Raw genomic sequence first — 21,925 nt, forward strand, 5'->3', positions numbered from 1 at the left:
AATAATCTGTTTTATTCTTTTTTTAAAGTTAATATTTTTTTAAAAATAAGCTTAATACTTATTACTAGTAAGCTATTCTTTTATTATAGTAATATTATCTTGTTTATTAAAGTTATAATCTATTTTCTTAGCTATATTAAAGAAATTATCTATAGCTTCTATTTTAAAATTTCTTAGTATAAATAAAATCTTTATTTAGTTAATAGGCTCTTTTAGTAAGCTTCTTATAAAAGGCTATAAGAATTATATATACTAGTATAAGTTAGAGAGATTTTATTATATTATATATTTAATTATTTCTTCTAAAATATCTAGAAATACTTAAGCTAATAATAAAGTTATATAAAAGTAAATATATAATTATATAAATTAGAATAGTTTTAATAGTTTAGTTTACTAATTAATAAGAATCCTATATATTTAATTAATTATTTATTAATTAATTATCTATTAAGTAGCTTCTTTATTTTCTTTATTACTAATCTTTATATTATTTTTCTAAATATATATATATATTTTTTTTCGAGAATATCTTTTATTATATTTTTAAGTAGTATTTTCTAATAAAGAATATATAGCTATTTATATATAATACTTTCTAATAAAGAATATATAGCTATTTATATATAGTATATTCTAGTTAAGAAATAAAGTATATTTAATCTAGCTATTTCTTTATTACTTTATTAGTTATATTTATTTTTTATTTCTTTATTTCTTTCTTTTAGATAGAATTATTTTCTAAAATAGAATTATTTTATAATACTAGATTAGCCAGAATTCTATAATTTTAGTTTACTAATTTATAATAATAAACTAAGTATTTTCTGCTTTTTTTATAATATTTATAGTATTTTATATTATAAACTCCGGTATATTTATAAGAAATAAATTTTCTTTTAGTAATAGAAGTATATTTAGTAGCCTTAGCTATTTTTATAAGAGATAGCTTAGTTTTAGAATTATAAACTTTAATCTTATTAGTAACTAATTTTATAATTCTTATAAATTCTATTACCGGAAATATCTTTTTTATAATATTCTATTAAGTTTATATTTTATAATAATTTTTATAAGAGATAAATATAATTTTTTTAAAGATTTTTTTTATATTAGTTAAAATATAGGAATTTTTTAGAAACTTTAATACTATAATATTACCTATAGTAAACTATTTAATAACTTTATTTTTAGAAAATCTAGTTATTTTTCTTGAATTTATTTAGTTATTATTAGAATTTCTTTATTTAGTAATTCTATTCTCTATAGATATATTTTAAGAGATACTATTATTACTAATATAGAAAGGTACTTAACTAGACTAGATACTAGAAAGTAATACTAAGACTTTTTTTTAGTAGAAAACCTGATCTTTTAGAAGCCCTGAAATATTAATAGCTTTATAGTTAGAATTAGTATAATTAAATTAATTTCCGGAAATTAGTAAAAAGAGCTTAGTTTTTATAATACTTTTAAAAAAGAGAAGTATATTAGCTAATAGAATTATATAGTTATAAAATCTCAGACTAGTAAAAGCAAGTTAGGTATATATAATTGGCTTTTTAATTAAATATTATATTACTAATTCTACTATACTTTTAAAGGCTTTTAATTAGATAATAATAGTTTAAAGCTTGTTTTAATTAAGCTATTTAGAAGTAATTACTAGTAATAAAGAAGTATTTATTAGTATAGGCTTTATTTTAATAGAAATTGTTTTTTAGGTAGTTTAGAATACTAATATATTAAAAGCTATAGGAAAAGGTATTATATAAGATACTTGTAATATAGGTAATAGTACTTTTAGTAAAGAGACTAAAAGATTTAGTTATTTTTCTCTAGCTAGGTTTTATAGAATAGAAGCTCTAATATTAAGGTATTTACTAAGCTTTTAGAATTCAGCTAGTAGCTCTTTATTTTTCTTTTTCTTAAATTTCTTAGATAAGCTTTTTTTAGTAATAAGTTCTCTATTTTTAGAAATAATTCTTTCTATTTTATATTTCTTTTAAATAGTAAAATAAATAAGTAATATCTTTTATATAAAAGTAGCCTTAAAAGTAATATATATATAGGCTATTTTAAAACTACTATTATAGTTATTAGTATTTTTTATAAGACTTATATACTAAAATATAAAGTTATTATTTTTTATTTATTATAATATTATTATTATAATATTATTATTATAATATTATTATTATAATATTATTATTATAATATTATTATTATAATATTATTATTATAATATTATAATTAGACTATATTTTAAGTTTCTAGATATTAAAAGCAGATAAATAACTAGAGATTAACCTAATATTATAGTAATAGAAGAGAAATAAGTAAATTATTTCTATTTAATAATAAAATTAATTCTTATCTTTAAACTTTTTATTATTATTATATTAAATACTTTTTATTAAATAAAAAGCTATAATTTATAAAATAAGATATTTTATATATAATATATATAGGGTTGCATGTGACTTAAGGGCATGTAATGAACCTCGGATATTGCGAGTATTAATTAAGGAATTTAGTAGCCCTTTAATATTCTAACTAATTACTATTTATATTATATATATTAGGCTTATAAATTACTAATTATATATATGCTATTAGGGCCTCCTATTTAGAGGGGGCTTCCCTGGATCTTATAAGAGAGATAGAGATTAGTTCTATACTAAATTTAATATTATGGTTTTATAATATACTAATTTATTTTATTATTTTATTACCTATTAATAAATACCTTATAAGCTAATCTCTTTACCCTTAAAGGAGGTAGTTTAATAAGTAATTATATCTCGAAATCTGCGAAATATATGATTTCTCACCAAAGCTATTCCTATAAAGGAAGTCAAATAGATTAATCCTAATGCGGGTAATAGTAAAGGCTTGTTTAATACTTTTAATAGGGCTTTTCAGGAGCTTCCGAGAGCTAGTAATAATAACGTAAATAATTCCGGTAATAATTAAGATACCGAGATTAATGCCCGAGTCACTATTATTTAAGCTATGGAATAGGGCTTATATACTAAAGTCAAAGCGCTTTAATAAAAGCAAGAATTAGTAAATATAATTAACTAATATATCCTATAATTAGAGTAATATAAAAGTACTCTTAAAAATACCTTATGGTTTACTATATCTCGTGGAAACTCTATTTATAAGTTCACTTTCTCTTTTTTAGTAATTCTTACTAGGGAACTTCCTGAAATAGGATTAGAACTTATCCCCTTTCCTAATATAATAAGCTTTGAGAGTAATCTTAATACTATTTATTAGGAGTTATTATATAATGTTCTGAAAATGTATTTAGACTAAGAGAAGCTTCTTAAGATCCAGATACCTGACTTATATTATAGAAAGTTTTTTAAGAAATAGAGAATATTTATGTTTTTCTAGGAGGCGGTTTTTAGGACCTAACCTTAAACTTATAATAGATATTTTTCTAGAATTAACTTTATTATAAGTGCCCTTAGAAACAAATCTTATAATACTTGGGAAGCTATAATAAAGTAAAGCCTATTATTATATGAGGTTTATTAGGAGTAATTTAAGGCTTACTTAGCTAATATACTTTAAGTACCTTAAACCCGTTAATAAGATATCTTTAAGAAATTCCGAGATCTTTATTAGAAGAATAGCGAGATAGTTACCGAGTTATATACTTAAATAATTAGTCTTAAAGTTAACTAGGACTTATGCCCTAAGAGGAATCGGGTCCGGACTCTTAATATTACTTTATCTAACTATAAGACTTATTAGATACTTGTATTTATTTTCTTAGGAAGTGAGGTAGTATCTATTTCTAAGTAGCTTAAGAAAGCTTAGAAAGCAGAATATATTACTTATCCTAAATTAAGGAAAGTAAAGGCGGGAAAGTCTAGTAAGAGTAATTCTGTTTCTAAGAACTCTAACTTAGCGAATTCTGATTTATAAGGCTATTAAAAAAGAAAGAATAAGTTCCGAAAATTACGTAAGAAATCCTTAGGTAGTGCTTTGGTTTCTTTAAGGCCTTAATAAAGTACTAGTTTTACTTTAGGTATAGTTTATTAAACTTGTAAATAGAAAGAATATTTCTTAGGAAGTATAAAGTATTCTAAGTATATTAAATAGGCTTAATAAAACCCTAATAAGGCTAAAATTATAAAAGAATTAAGGTATTTATAGAAGTAGGTTAATACTATTATTATAAAAAAGTACTTTAGAGAAAACTTTCCTAAGAAATAGGGAAAAAAGAAGGCCAAATCTTAAATATTAATAATTTTGGCTATAATAAAAAAGGTATATTACTTTATATAATTATTTAAGTAAGATTAATATAACTAGAAGTAGGTACCTTAGAAATATATAGCAAACTTAGTAATACTAGGTTAGACTATAATTTTCTTAATAATAATTAGACTTAAAGCTAAGGCTTTATTATTTTAGCTAAATATAATTAAGAATTTATAACCTTTTATAGAAATAGATTTAAGGTCTATTAAGCTTATAATCTTAAGGTATTTATTATAGATAATTATAGTAAAATGCGTTCTTTTAAGCTCCGGTTTTATGAGTATAAGAATATTAGCTTTTATAGCCTTATTTTTGGTATGGAATTTTATAAAGTAACTCTTATATAATATATAGATTATATTAAGAAATAATAGATATATATACTTATATGGCCTAATAATATTGAGATCCTAATACTAAAAGAATTTAGTAAGGAGCTTAACTAGTACCCTGAGCTAGTATCTTAAGTCTTATTCTTAACTAAAGGCAAATATAACTATTTTAGATAATAGGCTTTATATATTTATAATAGTTATTAGATCTCTACTTTATTATATGGTTTTAGTAATATTAAATAAGAGTTTTTAACGTGGCAAATTAATACTTTCCGGAAAGGGGCCTTAGAAGTACTTATCTATTTCCGGAATAATAAATACGAAGACTTCTTAGAGGTTTTTAATTCTAATAAAGCTTCGGAACTTCCTAATCTTAGTGGTATTAAATACTTTATTAATATAGATAATACGGTTCTATATGGGCCTTTATATAATTTATTAGAGATCTAACTAGAAGTATTATATTTGTATTTGCAGGATATGCTTTATAAATATTAGATAAGGCCTAGTAAAAGCCTAGTAAGGGCACTTATTCTTTTTATTTCTAAGAAAAATAAAGAACTATGCTTTTATATTAATTATTATAGACTTAATTAAGTTATAATTAAGAATTAGTATCTGTTTCTTTTTATTAATAAGACCCTTAACTAGCTCTAAAAAGCTAAGATCTTTATAAAGCTAGATCTCAAGAATATATATTATTAGGTAAGAATTCGTAAAGAATATAAATAGAAGATGGCTTTTAGGATCTGCTATAGTTATTTTAAATATCTTATAATGCCTTTTAGGCTAGCTAATATACTAGCCATATTTCAAGTATATATTAATACTATACTTATAGGGCTCCTGGATTATTTTATAGTTATTTATTTGAATAATATCCTTATTTACTTCCGAAATAAAGGTAAATACTATAATTACGTTTATTAGATACTTATTAGGCTATATAAAAATAACCTGTTTTATAAACTTAGTAAATGCGAGTTTAATATTAAGGAAATTGAATTTCTGGGCTTTCTTATTAAAATAGAAGATATTTATACGGATCCTAAACGGGTCTATAGTATTATTAAATGGCCAGAACTAGAATTATTTTATAATATTTAAGTATTTCTTGAATTTACTAATTTCTATTATAGGTTTATTTACTATTACTCTCAGGTAACTATAGGCTTAATAGATCTCTTAAAAGAAATAAAAAAGGGCCGGAAATCCGGTTTCTTTATATAAATAAATAAAATAGCTAAAAGCTTTAAGACTTTAAAAAAAGCTTTTATTATAATACCTGTCCTAGTTTATTTTAATCTTTCTAAAAAGATTTATATTAAAACTAATATATTAAAATTCATAATTACTAGTACTATTTTATAATAAGTTAATTTTAATAATGGCCTGAAAAAATACTAGTATCTAGTAATATTCTAGTCCCGGAAACTTTCCGGAGCCAAATATAATTATAATATTTATAATAAGGAATTACTTATAATTATTAAAGCCTTTAAGTATTAGTATTATTATCTTAAAAAGTCCAGGTTTATAATTAAGGTTATTATAGACTATAATAACCCTTTAATACTTTATAGAAATAAAGTATCTAGAAGAATTATTAAGGGGTATATTAGATAATATAATCTTATTAATATATAATTTTAATATTATTTACCTATAGAGGCGCCTTAAGATCTAGCGTAAATAGACCTAGTAAAAAACCCTAATTATAAAAAAGATCCTATTAATATAACTTGGCCTTCTGACTTTTTAGAATAAGCTAAAGAAAGCTTTTATAGTTATAATTAGAGGTTTTTATTAGATATCTAAAGAGTTTTCTTTTTTGGAAATAGAGGTATTATTTTAATACTTTGGCCGTATTTATAATAGCTAAAAATAAATATTTATTATAAAATAAATAGATAGATTATCTTATAGATTCTCTTATTATAAAATTAGTTAAGAAATAAGGTATAGGGAGATACCTTAAAGGCTCTATTACTATAGCTAAGGTAATAAGGGTATTTATAACTATATTACTTAATAAAAACTAAAGATTTTTTAGTCTCTCGAGTTTTTGAATTAATAGTTATAAATATCTAATTTCCCGTATATAAATATGTGTAATTACTAAAAGAGCTATAGTACTAGCTTCTTTATCTAAATTCCTTCTAGATATTATCTAGGTAGCTTAGAGAAATAATTCTTAATATTAGAATATTATAAAATAGAGGCTTAATAAGAAAGATATTAAGGAAAAAGAAATCTGGAAAAATAATTTGGGCTTATTTAGGTATTATTTAAGAATTATTATACCTAATAATCCTGCTTTATATTAAGAAGTTATAAAGCTTTATTATAATAACCTAATAGCTAGATATTATAAAGTAAAGAAGACTCTCGAGCTTCTTAAAAGGTCTTAGTATTAGGAGAATATAAAAGAAGATATTTATAATTATTATTAAGAATATAATATTTACTAGAGAATTAAGGCAAAGAAGTATTTATTATATAGTTTACTTGGTAGTTTATTATAGCCTAAGAGACTTTGGGGTAAGATCTCTATAGATTTTATTATAGGTTTATTATTATATAAGAACCCGGTAGGAGGTCCTAATTTTAATATAATTCTTATAGTTATTAACTAGTATTCTAAAATAGTAAGATATATTATATATTATAAGACTATTAACTTTCCGGAGCTTACTAAGATTATATAAGAATATATTTTCTTAATCTTTGGCTTCCCTAATAGAATTATTTCTAACTAAGAAATAATATTTACTAGCTAGTTCTAGTTTACTTTCTGCTTTTACTTAATATATAAATAGTATTTAAGTATAGCTTATTATTCTTAGATAAATAGTTAGATAGAAAGATAGAACTAGGCCCTGAAATATTACCTGAGATATTATTATAATACCTAAAAGAATAATTAGTTTAAGAAGTTATCTTTTATGGAATTTATATATAATAACTTAAAATATTAGGTTTTATAAGATATATTTTTCTATATATATTATAAATATTATCTTTAATTTCTATAAAATCCTGAAAATAGGATTATAAGAAAGATATTAGCTATATATAAGAGGCTAGAAATCCTTAAAGTAAAATAAAGAAAGCTTGAGGATTTATAGTATTATATATAAAATAATTAGGAAACCTATTATAATAAGTACTAGTTAGCTAAATATTATTTTAAAGAAACCTAGATAATATTATTAATAAGAAATATTAAACTTAAGGCAGGAAAGCTTAAGCTAAAATTTATAGGTTTATTTAGGATTCTTAAATATATTAGTAATTTAGTATATAAGTTAGAATTATTAAATATATATAATTATTTATATTTAACTTTTTATATTTTTTTTCTTAAAAAGTATATAATAAAAAAGAGTTAGGAATTATTTCTATATTTCTCCGGAGAACTTCCGGAATTAGTAAATAATAATAAAGAATAAGAATAGGAAGTAAAAGCTATTATTAATTACTAATAAGATAATAGAAGTAAGAAGTAATAGTATTTAATTAAATAGAAAGCCTGGCCTAAAGATTATAATATCTAGTTACTTGCTTTCCCTAATCTTAAAAATTTTAAGGAATTTCTAAAATTATATAACTAAAACTATGGCTTGAAATCCAAAATTACTTTTTAATAATCTCTTAAGATTAAAAAGAATTCTGAACTACTAAGAAAAAGGCTACTTAAAAGAAAGAAAGAACTTAAATAGCTAAGAAAAAGCCCGGAATAATAATAGAGATGCTTTTTCCCTAGGTTTTTTTACTTATAAAGGTTTTCTAGGGTTTTATTAAGGCTTATAAGAATTATATTTAAATTATTAGAAAAAGATTTAGGATTAAGAAAAGTTTATTATAAGTAGACTAGTTATAAATATCTTAAATAAATAAACTCTAATTCCTATAAATTCCTAATTCCTAAAGCAAGAATACTAAATACTAGTCCTATTTAGGACTTAATAAAGAATTAGCTAATACTTTCCGGAATCCGCTTATTTCTTAATAGAATATAGTTATATTATAATAATATTAGTATTAAGAATATTAAGAGAAGTAAGTAAGGAACTTATAATTATTATATATACCTTATAAAAGACCCGAATTTCTAAAGTTAGGTCCCAAATAACTATAAGTATTATATTATTAGTATTTAAAGTACTAGTAATAGATTACTTAGTAATTTTAGTAATAAGCTTAATAATAAGATTAATGCCTTAAAAGTAAATATTATAGTATTTTTTTAAGGAATTAGTAAGTATCTAAATATATTAGAAAAAACTTATTTTTAGGATACTAACCTAAATAATATTATTATTTGCTTTATTAAGACGAGAAAAAGAATTCCGAAGCTTATTAGTATTTTTCTAGTTTTTAAAAACCTAATTAATAGTATTATTCTTATTAGTATAATACTATTTAGGATATATTTTAAGAAATTTCTTAAAGATTATAATAGTGTTTTCCTAGAACCGGCAAGCCTCTAATAAGTAGCAAGGAATCTGAAATCGCATTAGCTTTAATAAATATTAAAGCTAAAAAACTTACTAATATATAAGACTTAGAATTCTTATTATAATAGTTATAATTCTTTTTGCCAGGTACTATGGCATATAAGGTAAAGGGATTAATAAGTAAATACTTAAAATATTTCAAGTATCTACTAATAATAGGAAAGGAGGCTATAAGATTACTTTTATATTTATTATTATATAAATAAATAATAAAGCTAGAAGAAGATATTATAGAATTAATTAAAAGTAATTAAAAAAGACTTAGAGAAGGGCAGAAGAAGAGGCTAGAAGGTAATAATAGAAAAAGTTATTATATATATAATTATTAGAAAGAAAGAGAGCATATAGTAATACAAAGAGGTTCTTTTATAGAAATAGAGAACTACCTGGATTAATTACTAGTTTTCGAGCTAGTTCTAATCGGAAATTAGTATAACTAATTAATACATGTTTCTAGGAGCCCGTAAATAATCTCTAGGATCTCAGAAATATTTATATAAGTTTCTTATATAAATATTTATTAAATTCTTTCTATATAGCTATTTAGATTATTCTAATACGAGATCTAATAGGTAGTATTAATTTTATAAGGTAATGCCTTAGTACTTTGAATTAAGCTAATTAGAATACTTAGATCCCAAATAAAATTATAATTACTAGCTAGCCCCTATATCTGAAGTATAATTATTCTTTTTTCTTGCTTATTTAGCCCTAATCTAATTAGATAATTTTTATATCTATTATCTAGATTATATTAGTAAAACTATTTTCTAAGATACTAGAAGTTTATATTAATTAAATAAATAATTAATTAAATATTTACTAGAATAGATTAATAAATCTTAAGGACAAGATCCTAGAAAGGGAATATAGTTATAATATATATAGGATTATACGTGACTTAAGGGTATATAATAAATCTCGGTTATTACGGGTATTAATTAGGGAGTTTAGTAGCCCTTTAATATCCTAACTAATTACTATTTATATTATATGTATTAGGCTTATAAATTACTAATTATATATATGTTATTAGGGCCTCTTATTTAGAAGGGGCTTCCCTAAACCTTATAGGAAGAATAGAGATTAGTTTTATACTAAATTTAATATTATGGTTTTATAATATATTAATTTATTCTATTATTTTATTACTTACTAATAAATATCTTATACTATAATCTTAACTAAATACTTATTTTTAAAGATATATAATTAAATATATATAAAGACTTGGTTTTTAATATAAAGTATTTAATTATAATAGCCTGAAAATATATATTATATATTAATAAGATTAATTTATATATTTTTAAATTTTTTTATTAAAATAAGCTTATCTTATTTTATATAATAATTCTTATACTTATATTTATAGTAATATTTATTAATTCAGTTATATTTTTTATTAATTTTAATAAAGAATTTATTTTTGCCAAAATAGCTAAGCTTAATATATATTTGAGTAAATATATTAAAGGTCTTATTTCCGGATATTATAAGGTAATATTTATAGTTCTAACTAGCTATTTAATATAACTTTTAGTTATTATTATTATTATAAAACTTATATTTATAAAGTATTTTTTATTTAATTTTATTATTTTTCTAGTTTTTAGGCTTAAGTTTGGAATTATTAAGGAAAATCTATAAGTAGATCTATTTAGTATATACTAAATACTATTTATTTATATATTAATTTATATTAATTTTTATAATAAAAGCTGTTTTAATATAGTCGGGAAATATCTTATCTAAAATTATAAAAATTAAGAATATAGATTCTTTATTTAATATTTAAACTAAAGATATATTAAGAATTTTAGATAGTTATTAAAATAAGGAAAAAAATAATAATAAAAAAATAATTAAATAATTAATATAAAAAAAATTAAATAATTAATATAGAAGATATTAAGTATTAGAAAAGCTTTTTAATTATTTTAATTTTCGAGTATTTATTACTAAATAAACTAATTACTTATATAAAGTTATTTCTAAATAATATATATTAGTCTGAAATAGAAAAGTATATTTTATTTTTATATTAATTTAATTTATAGTAAGATTTTCTATTACTTTTTCTAGAATATAATAAATAATATATTATAGTTTATATATATAAATAGTATAGCTTAATAATTAAAATAAATTTATTATAAGATATATATATCTCATATAATAAAAAGATTAATTATTAATTAAATTAGATAAAATATAATACTATTTTATTATATTACTAGCTATTAAATATAGTAATCTATAAGTAATTTAAGTTAACTTTAATATTCTCGAATTTCTATATATAGCCTAGTCTATAAACTTAAATAACTTTATATTTAGTAATATTATAATTATAATATTAGTACTAAATAATTTATTTTATTATAATATATTTAAATATACTTGTTTTAATTTTTTTAAAAGTATAGTTATAAAGCTATAATATTCTAAAAATATTAAGTAATATTTTTCTTTAAAAGAAATATATTCTTAATAAATAGTAAAAGTAAATATAGAATTATATAATAATATATTACTTTATATTAGTATTTTTTTTTTATAAAAGTATAATTTTATTTTATTTTTTTTATTTCTTTACTAATAATATTAAGAATAAGTATTTAACTACTTTTTATTAATATTTCTATTAATACTAAAAGCTAGTATCTAATTATCTTATAACCTTTTTTTTTTTAAATTTCTTTTTCGAATTTTTTCTCTAAATTTTTTCTCTAAATTTCTTTTCTAAATTTCTTCTTTTTTAATTCTTTTACTAATAATATAAAGAGCTAGTATCTAATTATTTTATAATTTTTCTCTTTTTCTCTGAATTCTTTTTCCTTTAATTTTTTTACTAATAATACTAAAAGCTAATATCTAATTACTATTTCTAAATTACTTTTATTTGGAATACTTAATTTCCTATATTATAAGTCTTTAACTTATTTGCTTTTTAGCTAAATTTTAGATTTTTCTAAACTTTAATACTTTTTTTTCTTTTCTAATATCTCTTATATTATAATAGAAATATAAAATATAAAGTAATATAGAAGTAAAAAATAGGCTTCTATAATATAGGATTATAATATATAAATAAGGTATAAAGTTAGAGAGTAAAAATTAGTTAATTTCTAAGAACTAAAAAGAAGAAAGAAGTAATATAAGCGGATTATAGACTATATGGATATCTGGAGGTTATATAATAAAACTATATAACTAGGGAATAAAATTCCTATTATAATATCTTTAAGCTTTTTAGAAATATTTTTTTTTAAACTTTCTAAAAGAGGCTAATTTCTATTTAAATTCTTTCGAACTTTAATATCTTTTTCTTTTAATATTTATAAAAGCTTTCGAGCTATTATTAAGTATTTTTATTTTTTATTTTAAAATATATACTAACTTATTTTTATAGGAAATAGCTTTTTTCTTTTTAATCTTAATTTCTTTAATATATATCTTATTTTTAGGCTATTTAAATATTTTCTTATTTATTTTTATAAATTATATATTAATTTTTTTTTTTTTAGTTTCCTTTACCTTATCTTATTTTTCCTTTAATTTTATTATATATATACTTAGTTAGTACTAGTTCTTATAACTTATAGTTGGGTTTTCTATTTATTAAATATCTAAATATTTTATTTTATTTTTATTTTATATATTTTATTTTATATACTTTATTTTTTTTTTATTATAGGTTAAAATTTAAATAGTATTTATTTTAAGTATTTATATTTTCGGATATATAAGATTTCTATAGATTTTTCGAGATTATAAACTAGTTTATTTTAATTTAGAAAAGCTTTTTTAAAAGTATTCTAGAAGTTATAGTATTTACTATAAGCCTTTCTAAAAATTAATATAATATAAATAATTCTAGTTTATTTTTTTTCTATAAAGTAAACTATTATTTTAAGTTTATATAAAAGTCTTAATTATTTCTCGAATTAAAATATAGGTATTTCTTATTTTTATTAAATTAGATATAAAGAATAATAGATATTTTTAGGCTAGACTATAATACTAGTTAAATATTAAAACTCTTCTTATATCTTATAAGATATTACTTATAGCTCGAGATATATTATATTTAATAGGGCTTCTATATTTAATTACTTTATAAAATAATAAAATATATTAGTATTATAATTAAAGAAGTTCTATTTTATAATTTTATTTACTATTTATAAGATTTTTTAGCTAATAAATCTTGGCTAATAGCTAAGAAACTTATTAGCTATTTTATTTAAAGCTTTTAGAAATAGGAAGTTATTCTAATAAAGACTTAGTATTAAAATTTTAATTTAATTAATTAATTTAAATAAAGAGTTTATAGTAGAAGTCTTTATATATAAATAATTCTATATAATAAACTCAAGTCTTTATTTCTGGTTATATGAGTTATAATATATAATAAACTTAAAATTTTCTGGCCTATTAAAGCTTGGGTTATTTTTAGAAGAATTAATAAACTTTTCTAGATAGATTTATTAAAGCCTTAGTTTTTGAAAATATTAGTTTAGCCTTTTTACTTTTTTTTTAGATAATAGTTCGGCTTTTAGAAATTATATATAAATATTGAAATAAATAAGGAAATATATTATATATACTTTCTAGATAAATTAGAATAAAATCTATAGAATTTCTATAATAATATTAAATTTATAATACTAGCTAGTAAAAACTTTAATAACCTTAATAAGACTTGAATTATAAGCCTAGTTCTTAAATTTTTTATTTAACTTAAAGATTAAATAGTCTATAATAGATTACTTATTATAGAATATATTATATTTTTTTCCTAAAAAGTATTAGATACTAGTAATAGTTTAAAAGCCCTAAAGCCCTTAAAACTCTTTATAAGTTTTAAACTTTAAAGCTTTTTTATAACTAGCTAATTATATAGAATTATATAATTATATAAGTCTAATATTAGATTTAAAGCTTTTAGTAACTTTATATATAGTTATAATATAGATTATTTTATTATTATTCTAAAATAAACTTTTTTATAAATAAAAAAAATAAGTATTTATTTTAGAATAGCCTATATTAATAAGAAATATATATTATATTCGAAAATAGCTTATATTAGTAAGAAATATATATTATACTCGGAAATAGCCTATATTAATAAGAAATATATATTATATTTAGAAATAGCTTATATTATTAGGAAATATTTATTATATTTGAAACTAGTCTATACTAATAAAAAATATATATTATATTTAAAACAAGCCTATATTAATAGAAAATATATATTATATTTAGAAATAGCTTATATTACTAAAGAATATATATTATATTCGGAAATAGCCTATATTAGTAAGAAATATATATTATATTTAGAACTAGTTTATATTACTAGAAAATACTTATTATATTTAAAACTAGCCTATATTAGTAGGAAATATATATTATATTTGAAAAAGCCTATATTACTAGAAAATACTTATTATATTTAAAACTAGCCTATATTAGTAGGAAATATATATTATATTTAAAAAAGCCTATTTTATTAGAAAATACTTATTATATTTAAAACTAGCCTATATTAGTAAGAAATATATATTATATTTAGGCTAAATATATATTATTAGAAAATACTTATTATATTCGAGAATAGTCTAATCTTTATTACTAATAAAAAATATATAACTATTTTCTAAATAAGCTATTTTTAGAATAAATAATTTAAATAAATAAATAGTTTATTATTACTAGATATTTCTAAAGCTATATAAATAGCTTATAAATAGTAAGAAAATATAATATAAAAGAGAGATATAGAATAATTTCAATTTCTTATTATTAACTAAACTTTATATAAAACTATATTACTAATAAGCCTCTTTATTATATTAAGCTTATTATTAATAAGTTATATTAATTTCTTTTTTTATTAGAGAATACTATTTATTATTTTTATTATATATAAGATAAAAGATACTAAAATTCTTTTTTTTTCTTATTTTATTAGTATTCTTTTTATTAAAGAAAGTTCGGGTTTTCTATATAGTATTTAAAAGTATTAATACTAATTTATATTCTTTATATTTCTTTCTAAAAATACTTTAATCTCAATTATATAAAATATATAAAAAGAATATAAACTAAGAATATTTATTAGTAATAAGGAATTTTTTAGAAACTAGAATTTTTTATTTTTTATATATTTCAAATATTTTTAATTAGCTTCTATATTAATAGGAAATGATTCTTATATATAGTTTACTAGAATTATAAAGAAATAAAATACTTATTAATAATAATTGTTTTTCTAAACTTCTAATTATATATAAGGTTTTTTAGTTTTAATATATTTTAATAAGTTATTAAAGAAGAAATAGATACTAAAAGCCATGAAATTGACTTTAATCTCTTATTATTACTAAGAAAGTTAAAGATAAGAGAAGAAGCCTAGAAGCTAATAGCCTTTAATTACTTTAATACTACTAAGATTTCTCTAGAATTAAGCTTAAACTTTTCTAAGAAAGTTAAGATTCTAGTAATAGCTAAAAGCTTATTATTATTAAGGGATTTAGTTAAAATACTCTATAATTTTAAAGATTTCTCGGTAATACTGAGATATTTAGTAAATAGCTTAATTCTAATAAGGTTTTCTATTTAAATAACTAGAGATTTCTTAGTAATATTAAATAATTTAATAAGAGGCTTAATATTTCCGAGAATTTTTACTAGCTGAATTAGAAAAGCTTTTATAGGAACTGGTTTTCTTTCTTATTTAATACTAAGTATATATTTAAAGAAATAGAATATAATATTCGGTTTTTTACTAGGGAATTAGTTTATAGAAATTAGCCTATTATAAAAGTTATAGCTTTTTTTAAAAAGTATAAATATTAGTATTTATAAGGTTTTTAGATAAAATATGAGCCTTTTCTAGTATATAACCAGAATTAATTTCTTTTTATAAATAAGTAATTATACTAAACTTCTTGTATTTCTTTATTAGAAATAGTATAATATAATATTAGAAATAAATAAATAATATTTGAAATTAGCTTTATATAAATAAAGAAGTTATAGAAAGCTATAAATATATAATATATTATATTTTAATAGAAATCTCTAGTTATTATAGTATTCTGTTTTATATATATTACTTTATTAAAATTAAGGCCTTTTTATTATTATCTATTATTATATTTATATAATTTATAAAAAATAGCTAAAAGAAAGCTATTTATAATTAAAATAAATACTGGTATTTATATTTATTTCTATTATAAGAGTATTATTAAAATATTATATATATATATTTTTTATTCTTAAATACTATTAATTTTTTTTTAGCTTATATAATTTATAAGGCAAGTTTTATAGATTATAAGATATATTTTATTTATTATTTATATTTTTTCTATTATTTTCTTTCCTTTATTTTTATTTTTTATTTTTTAATCTTATATCTGTTTTTATATTCTTTTTTTATATTTTATAAACAATTAAGGCTTTAATATAAAAAGTTTTATAGATACTAAATAAGGCTTTCTAGACTTTATAAAATTAGTATTAAGTTAATAGAAAGTATAGACTTTATTATTATTATTATATCTATAATTTATATAAGTATTATTAAATTTATTTTCTATAATTATATAGTATTTAAAAGAACTTTTTGGTCTCTTTTTATTATTATAAGTAGTATAAGCTTAGGAAAGTTTAGTATTATAAATATATATTAAGCTTGCCTTTAGATTTGCCTTACTTTTCTCTAATTTCTTTAACTTGTTATTTTAGTATAACTTAATCTTTCTAATTTTAGCTTTATTATTAATTTGCTTTATTATATTAGTAGTATTATTAGATAGTATTAAAAGATTAAAGTATTATTATAAAGAAATAATAAAAGGAGAAGAATATATATAAAGCAGAAATTAAGAAGTAAAAGAATTTATTAGTTAAATATATTAATAAAAAAGAATATTATAAATTAAATCTGGGTTATTAGAAAATATATTATAAATATTATTTTTTCGCTTATTTATACTTTTATTATCTTTACTAGAGCTATTATCTAAAGCTATATTTAATATATTTTTAATAAAGGAAAGTATTTAATAATAGTAGTATTATATATTGAAATTAAAGTTATTTTTTTAAAAGAAGTTAAAATTAAGGTTAAGGTTATAACTAGTATAACTATATTTTTATTATTTACTTCTTAGATATAAAAATATATATTTAATATAATTATTTAAAACCGAATAACTTTATAATAAAAAATATTCTGAAAATAAAAATATTAGTATTAAATAGCCCTAAATTAGATAAGTTTAGATATAAAGAAAATTATAATTTTAGATATTATAATTATAAATATTCTTAATCTTATTAATTTATAAAGCTAAAGTATATTAATAATTATTAAACTATACTTGATTTATATAGTTAGCTAATTTAGTTCTAAAGTCTCAAGTATATTTTTAATTATAAGTTATATAAATAAATAAAAGTAACTAAAGAATTTTTTCTAGCTTATTTTCTAATAGTATAAGCTATTCCCGAATATAATAAGTATTTTCTAGTAATATAGGCTATTCTCAAATATAATATATATTCTCTAGTAATATAGACTATTTCCGAATATAATATATATTTCTTAGTAATATAGGCTATTCCCGAATATAATATATATTTCTTACTAATATAGGCTATTTCCGAATATAATATATATTTTTTAGTAATATAAGCTATTCCCGAATATAATATATATTTCCTATTAATATAGGCTATTTCCGAATATAATAAGTATTTTCTAGTAATATAAGCTATTTCCGAATATAATAAATATTTTCTAGTAATATAGTAATAAAGGAAGTAAGGAGATTACTTAATAGGTAATTAATTAGTAAGTAATTTATATTCTTATTAGTTAGCCTCTCTCTTTTATTACCCAAATTACTTATTCTAAATAAGGAAACTATCTCTAATTTTTTTTAAAAATACTACTGCAAGTAGTAGTATTTATTTTATCTTATAAATATTAAAAGTTTAGTTTTTATAGGGCAAAAAAAATATTATTACTAGTAGGATAAGTAATAGTTTATTATTCTTATTTGAGATAACTTGCCCGTAATAAGGTATTTCCTTAAATAGAGAATAAGGAGCCACTATTAGTATATTATATTATAACTCTACTAACTTTTTCTATAAGAAAAATACTTGTTATTATTATAATAATTAATTAAAGGGGCCTTGTAATCGGGCATACGCTTTACTCGGGCAGTAAGGAATATGCGTACTAGCCGCATCTGGGGCACAGGTGCGGCAGCGTTTTTTTTGCGGTGATAATCTTACATTCACATTCCCGAGCAAGCCGAGATACGCGTGCCTTGAAGATATACTTCTTAAGGGTTGTAAGGGCAAGTGAGGGACGTACTTCTTGCTCGCCTTATGTGCGCGTGCCGGGGGCTAAAAAGTAGCTGAAAAAAGAAGCCTTATTTTACGATAAAATTACAAAATTAGCCTTCTTGAGAGCGGGGGAAGGTCTCTAGCATATAACCAAAAGAGTATTGACCTCTAGTTATTACTACTTTGGGCGGATAATCTAGATTTGGGAATGCTCTGCGAGCTGGACAGGGATTTGGTAGGGGTCAATAGGGGTATTCACATATTGTATCTATCTATTCCACTATATACCTGCGAACACATTTCTGACTTCTTACACATAAATATCAGAGGACAATACGTTTCAATCTATATCTAAGATAAGGTAAGCAGCTTTGCAATGGGTAGAACTATTGCACATATTTAATGGCTGACAGAAATGTTCAGGGACTTTTGGGAAAGAACATCGCAGAAAATGCTACTTTCGGAGGAATGCCACAAACTCGTATCACCAACAGTTAAGGGTCTCACAATTCTGCGATACGAGGGAAACACTTAAGCAGACTGACCCATTTTGCGAGTGACGATGTCCTCCAGACAAAGGATGGGTGATCGTTCATTGGAACACTGCAGAAGTAGGCCATCCAATTGTTGGGGGGGAAAAAAAGCACCGATGCTCAGACCAACAGAGCAGCTATAATGTGAAGTTTGATGCAAAGACCAAGGAAGCGGAGAGGCTTTACTGTCTCCAAGAGTAGTTTGAACTGAAGTGTCCCGTGATTAATTGGGATTTGTAGCAGAATCTTCCCTTGTTCTATCTTCCGCAGGTTTGAATTTTGAGCTTTCCTTGTACTCATTACCGCAACAATTTGAAAAGTTATATGCAGCTTCTGGTTGTTTCTCATGCATACATGATTTTGACGGCTGTGCTGCTGATGTCTGGTTGGGCAAGATGGCCTTGTTTTGATAAATATCTCGAGCAAAGCTGCATTAATGACTTGATAGCAGACCATGAGAACTTGATTTTCCTTGAAAGAAGATACTGCTTACTTCCTTGTCTGAAACTTCAAACTTTAAACGTTCTGATCCGACTGCACGTGAATCGACCAAAATAGACAATCTACGGCGACCTCTCTCTTATCTCAACAGCGTTCTCCGTAGATGTTGTCTTCTCACCCACCTCATCCGCCATCTCGATATCCTTTGGCGGAATTATCGCCCCGACTCCTGCGATTGGAGCTTCCTCAAACTTTCGTCCCCTCTTCTCAGGTCCCACAGCGACCGTACACGCAATGCCAACAGCAATAATAGTGGTAGCAACGCCCATGACCGGTCCGTAAGCCTTAACATGTTTGCCTCCTGCATCATGCACGAAATTCTTTTCTGCGATTGCATTGACAATTTGCGTGCTTGGGGATGAAATCATATTTCCCAGCTGGTACGTGAGACCCGGGAAAGAGGAACGGAAAGCAGGAGGAGAGAGTTCGTTTAAGTGGATGGGAATGATTCCCCAGGCACCTTGTACAAAGAATTGAAGCATGAATCCCGAGGCAGAGAGTGATACCTCGCTTTTGGGAAGGATCCAAGCAGGGATGAGAAAGCAGGATATAATTGCTGAAGTGATAATGGCACGGCGACGACCGAAGAATTGAGACAAGTATCCGATGGTGAAGCCCCCGAAAATGGATCCTGTTTTCATCCAGATACTAGCACGACTTGCGGCGGCGTTCTTCAGCCCTTTAGATTGGAGCATAAAGGTAGTGTAGGAATCTTGGGAAGTATGGCTTGGATAGTAAGTACTTTTCGTAGCAGAGTGAAGCCCTTAATAACTTACCTATAGAAGTTGAACCAAGTCATCATAATCACGCAGTAGACACAGATCTTCCACTCTTGCGCAAGCATGCCCCTAGTGTCTCTCCAGAACGCATGAGCAGTAATTTTCTTTTGCCCATTTTTCTTCGCCTCGAGAAATTGTCTACTTTCCGGAAAGAAGATCCGAATAATTCCAACCCCAATAGACAATCCGGCACCGATCCAGAATACTTTCTACAATAATCAACACACATCAATTATCAAAGGAAGGAGTTCGCTTACCTTCCAGGAATTGGTGCTTCCTCCAACCCCCAAATTCGCCGATGCCGCCAGCACGTACCCAAGAGAATAGCCTTGCTGCAAAATTCCAGACATCAGCCCTCGGGCATTAACAGGACAATGCTCGAGCGCCATTGCGATTGCATTCCCATACACTCCTCCCATAAACAGCCCAAACAGGCTTCTTACTGCCAAAAACTGGTGGAAATTACGGCTGTAAATAGTCGCAATCTGCAAGAGACCCACGGCGAACATATTGACGACCATGGGCCATTTGCGCCCAAACCTGTCACCTGCTAGACCGAAGAAAGCGGCGCCAACCGACCTCAGGAGGAGGGTTAGAGTTAAGGCCGTGGTGATGTTCGTGTTGGTTGTTTTGTAGTAGGTGGCGAATTTTACAGTTTGGATGGAGAGGGCGTGAAAATCGAAAGCATCGGCTGTCCAGGCAAGCAGACCACAGATGAAGAAGACCCACTATCGGTTGTTAGTATAATATACTGGCAAGACTCTGTGAATTAGTCTTTCATTCCATGGAACTTACATCTCTCGCACGCAGCTGTGCAAAAAGACTAATGGGATTCTTGAGTGGCTCGGGGGTTTGCCATTCGCAGCTCGACTCCCCATAGTCATTCGTAACTTCAACTCTCTGCTTCCATTTCAGTAGATCAGACAAGTTTTGCTTTGCGGTAGGAATGACACCCTTGGCGATAGGGTCTGCGGGTTCATTGGGAGAAGCCATGATGTTTTCTTGCGTACTCTTCTCGTAAACTAGCTGGTTCGTTGACGGCTTGTCAAAGATTGAGAAAATCCACAAACGCTGCAGATGCACCAAAGCTGCAATAACTATATACCCACCTCAGGTCATGGCGTCGGCCAAACACAGTCGGAAAACCTTATTTACGCCGAGACTGACTTTGTCAAGTATGCACCTAGGAGGCAGATAGAGCAAAATGCGAATTGTGTATCTCAAATGGCTTTCAGGCTATATTCAGGCATATTGAGGTGGCTGCATGGCAGGCTTGGCGAGATTACTATAGGGCGATTTAGCGCCTTATCCTCAGCTTGGAAGATGGGTGATAAACACCTTCCTGTTTGGAATTATCAAGTAGCATACAGGGATTTTCTCGTAGCAGAGAAGCAAATGAGCGGTCAGATTTTTAAAGCCTTAGACCACGTGATACCGTGGCGTTGGTCGCAAGCCCGGGAGTGCAGGACGAACTGGGACACCCTGTAGCTTTTCTCGTTCTCGCCTACAAGGTCTACGCCAAGTTCCGTCCCCTCCAATAAACCGCCTATGAGGTGCTCTAATTCTACACACTACTCATGTACTCCCATGCC

At 23.2% G+C, this 21,925-nt stretch overlaps 1 protein-coding gene across 1 annotated transcript; it reads right to left on the bottom strand.

Annotated features, from left to right (window-relative positions):
- Positions 1-19,509: 19,509 nt before the first annotated feature.
- On the bottom strand, positions 19,510-21,326 carry K444DRAFT_605661 (putative carboxylic acid transporter protein like protein; the record flags this gene model as incomplete). Its single annotated transcript, XM_024878869.1, has 4 exons — positions 19,510-20,280; positions 20,331-20,542; positions 20,591-21,061; positions 21,129-21,326. 4 exons carry the CDS (start codon positions 21,324-21,326, stop codon positions 19,617-19,619), a joined length of 1,545 nt encoding a protein of 514 aa, XP_024726354.1. The 3' UTR covers positions 19,510-19,616.
- Positions 21,327-21,925: the final 599 nt, after the last annotated feature.

This window comes from Hyaloscypha bicolor (assembly GCF_002865645.1).
Source record: "Hyaloscypha bicolor E unplaced genomic scaffold K444scaffold_191, whole genome shotgun sequence".
Taxonomy (NCBI): Eukaryota; Fungi; Ascomycota; class Leotiomycetes; order Helotiales; family Hyaloscyphaceae; genus Hyaloscypha; species Hyaloscypha bicolor.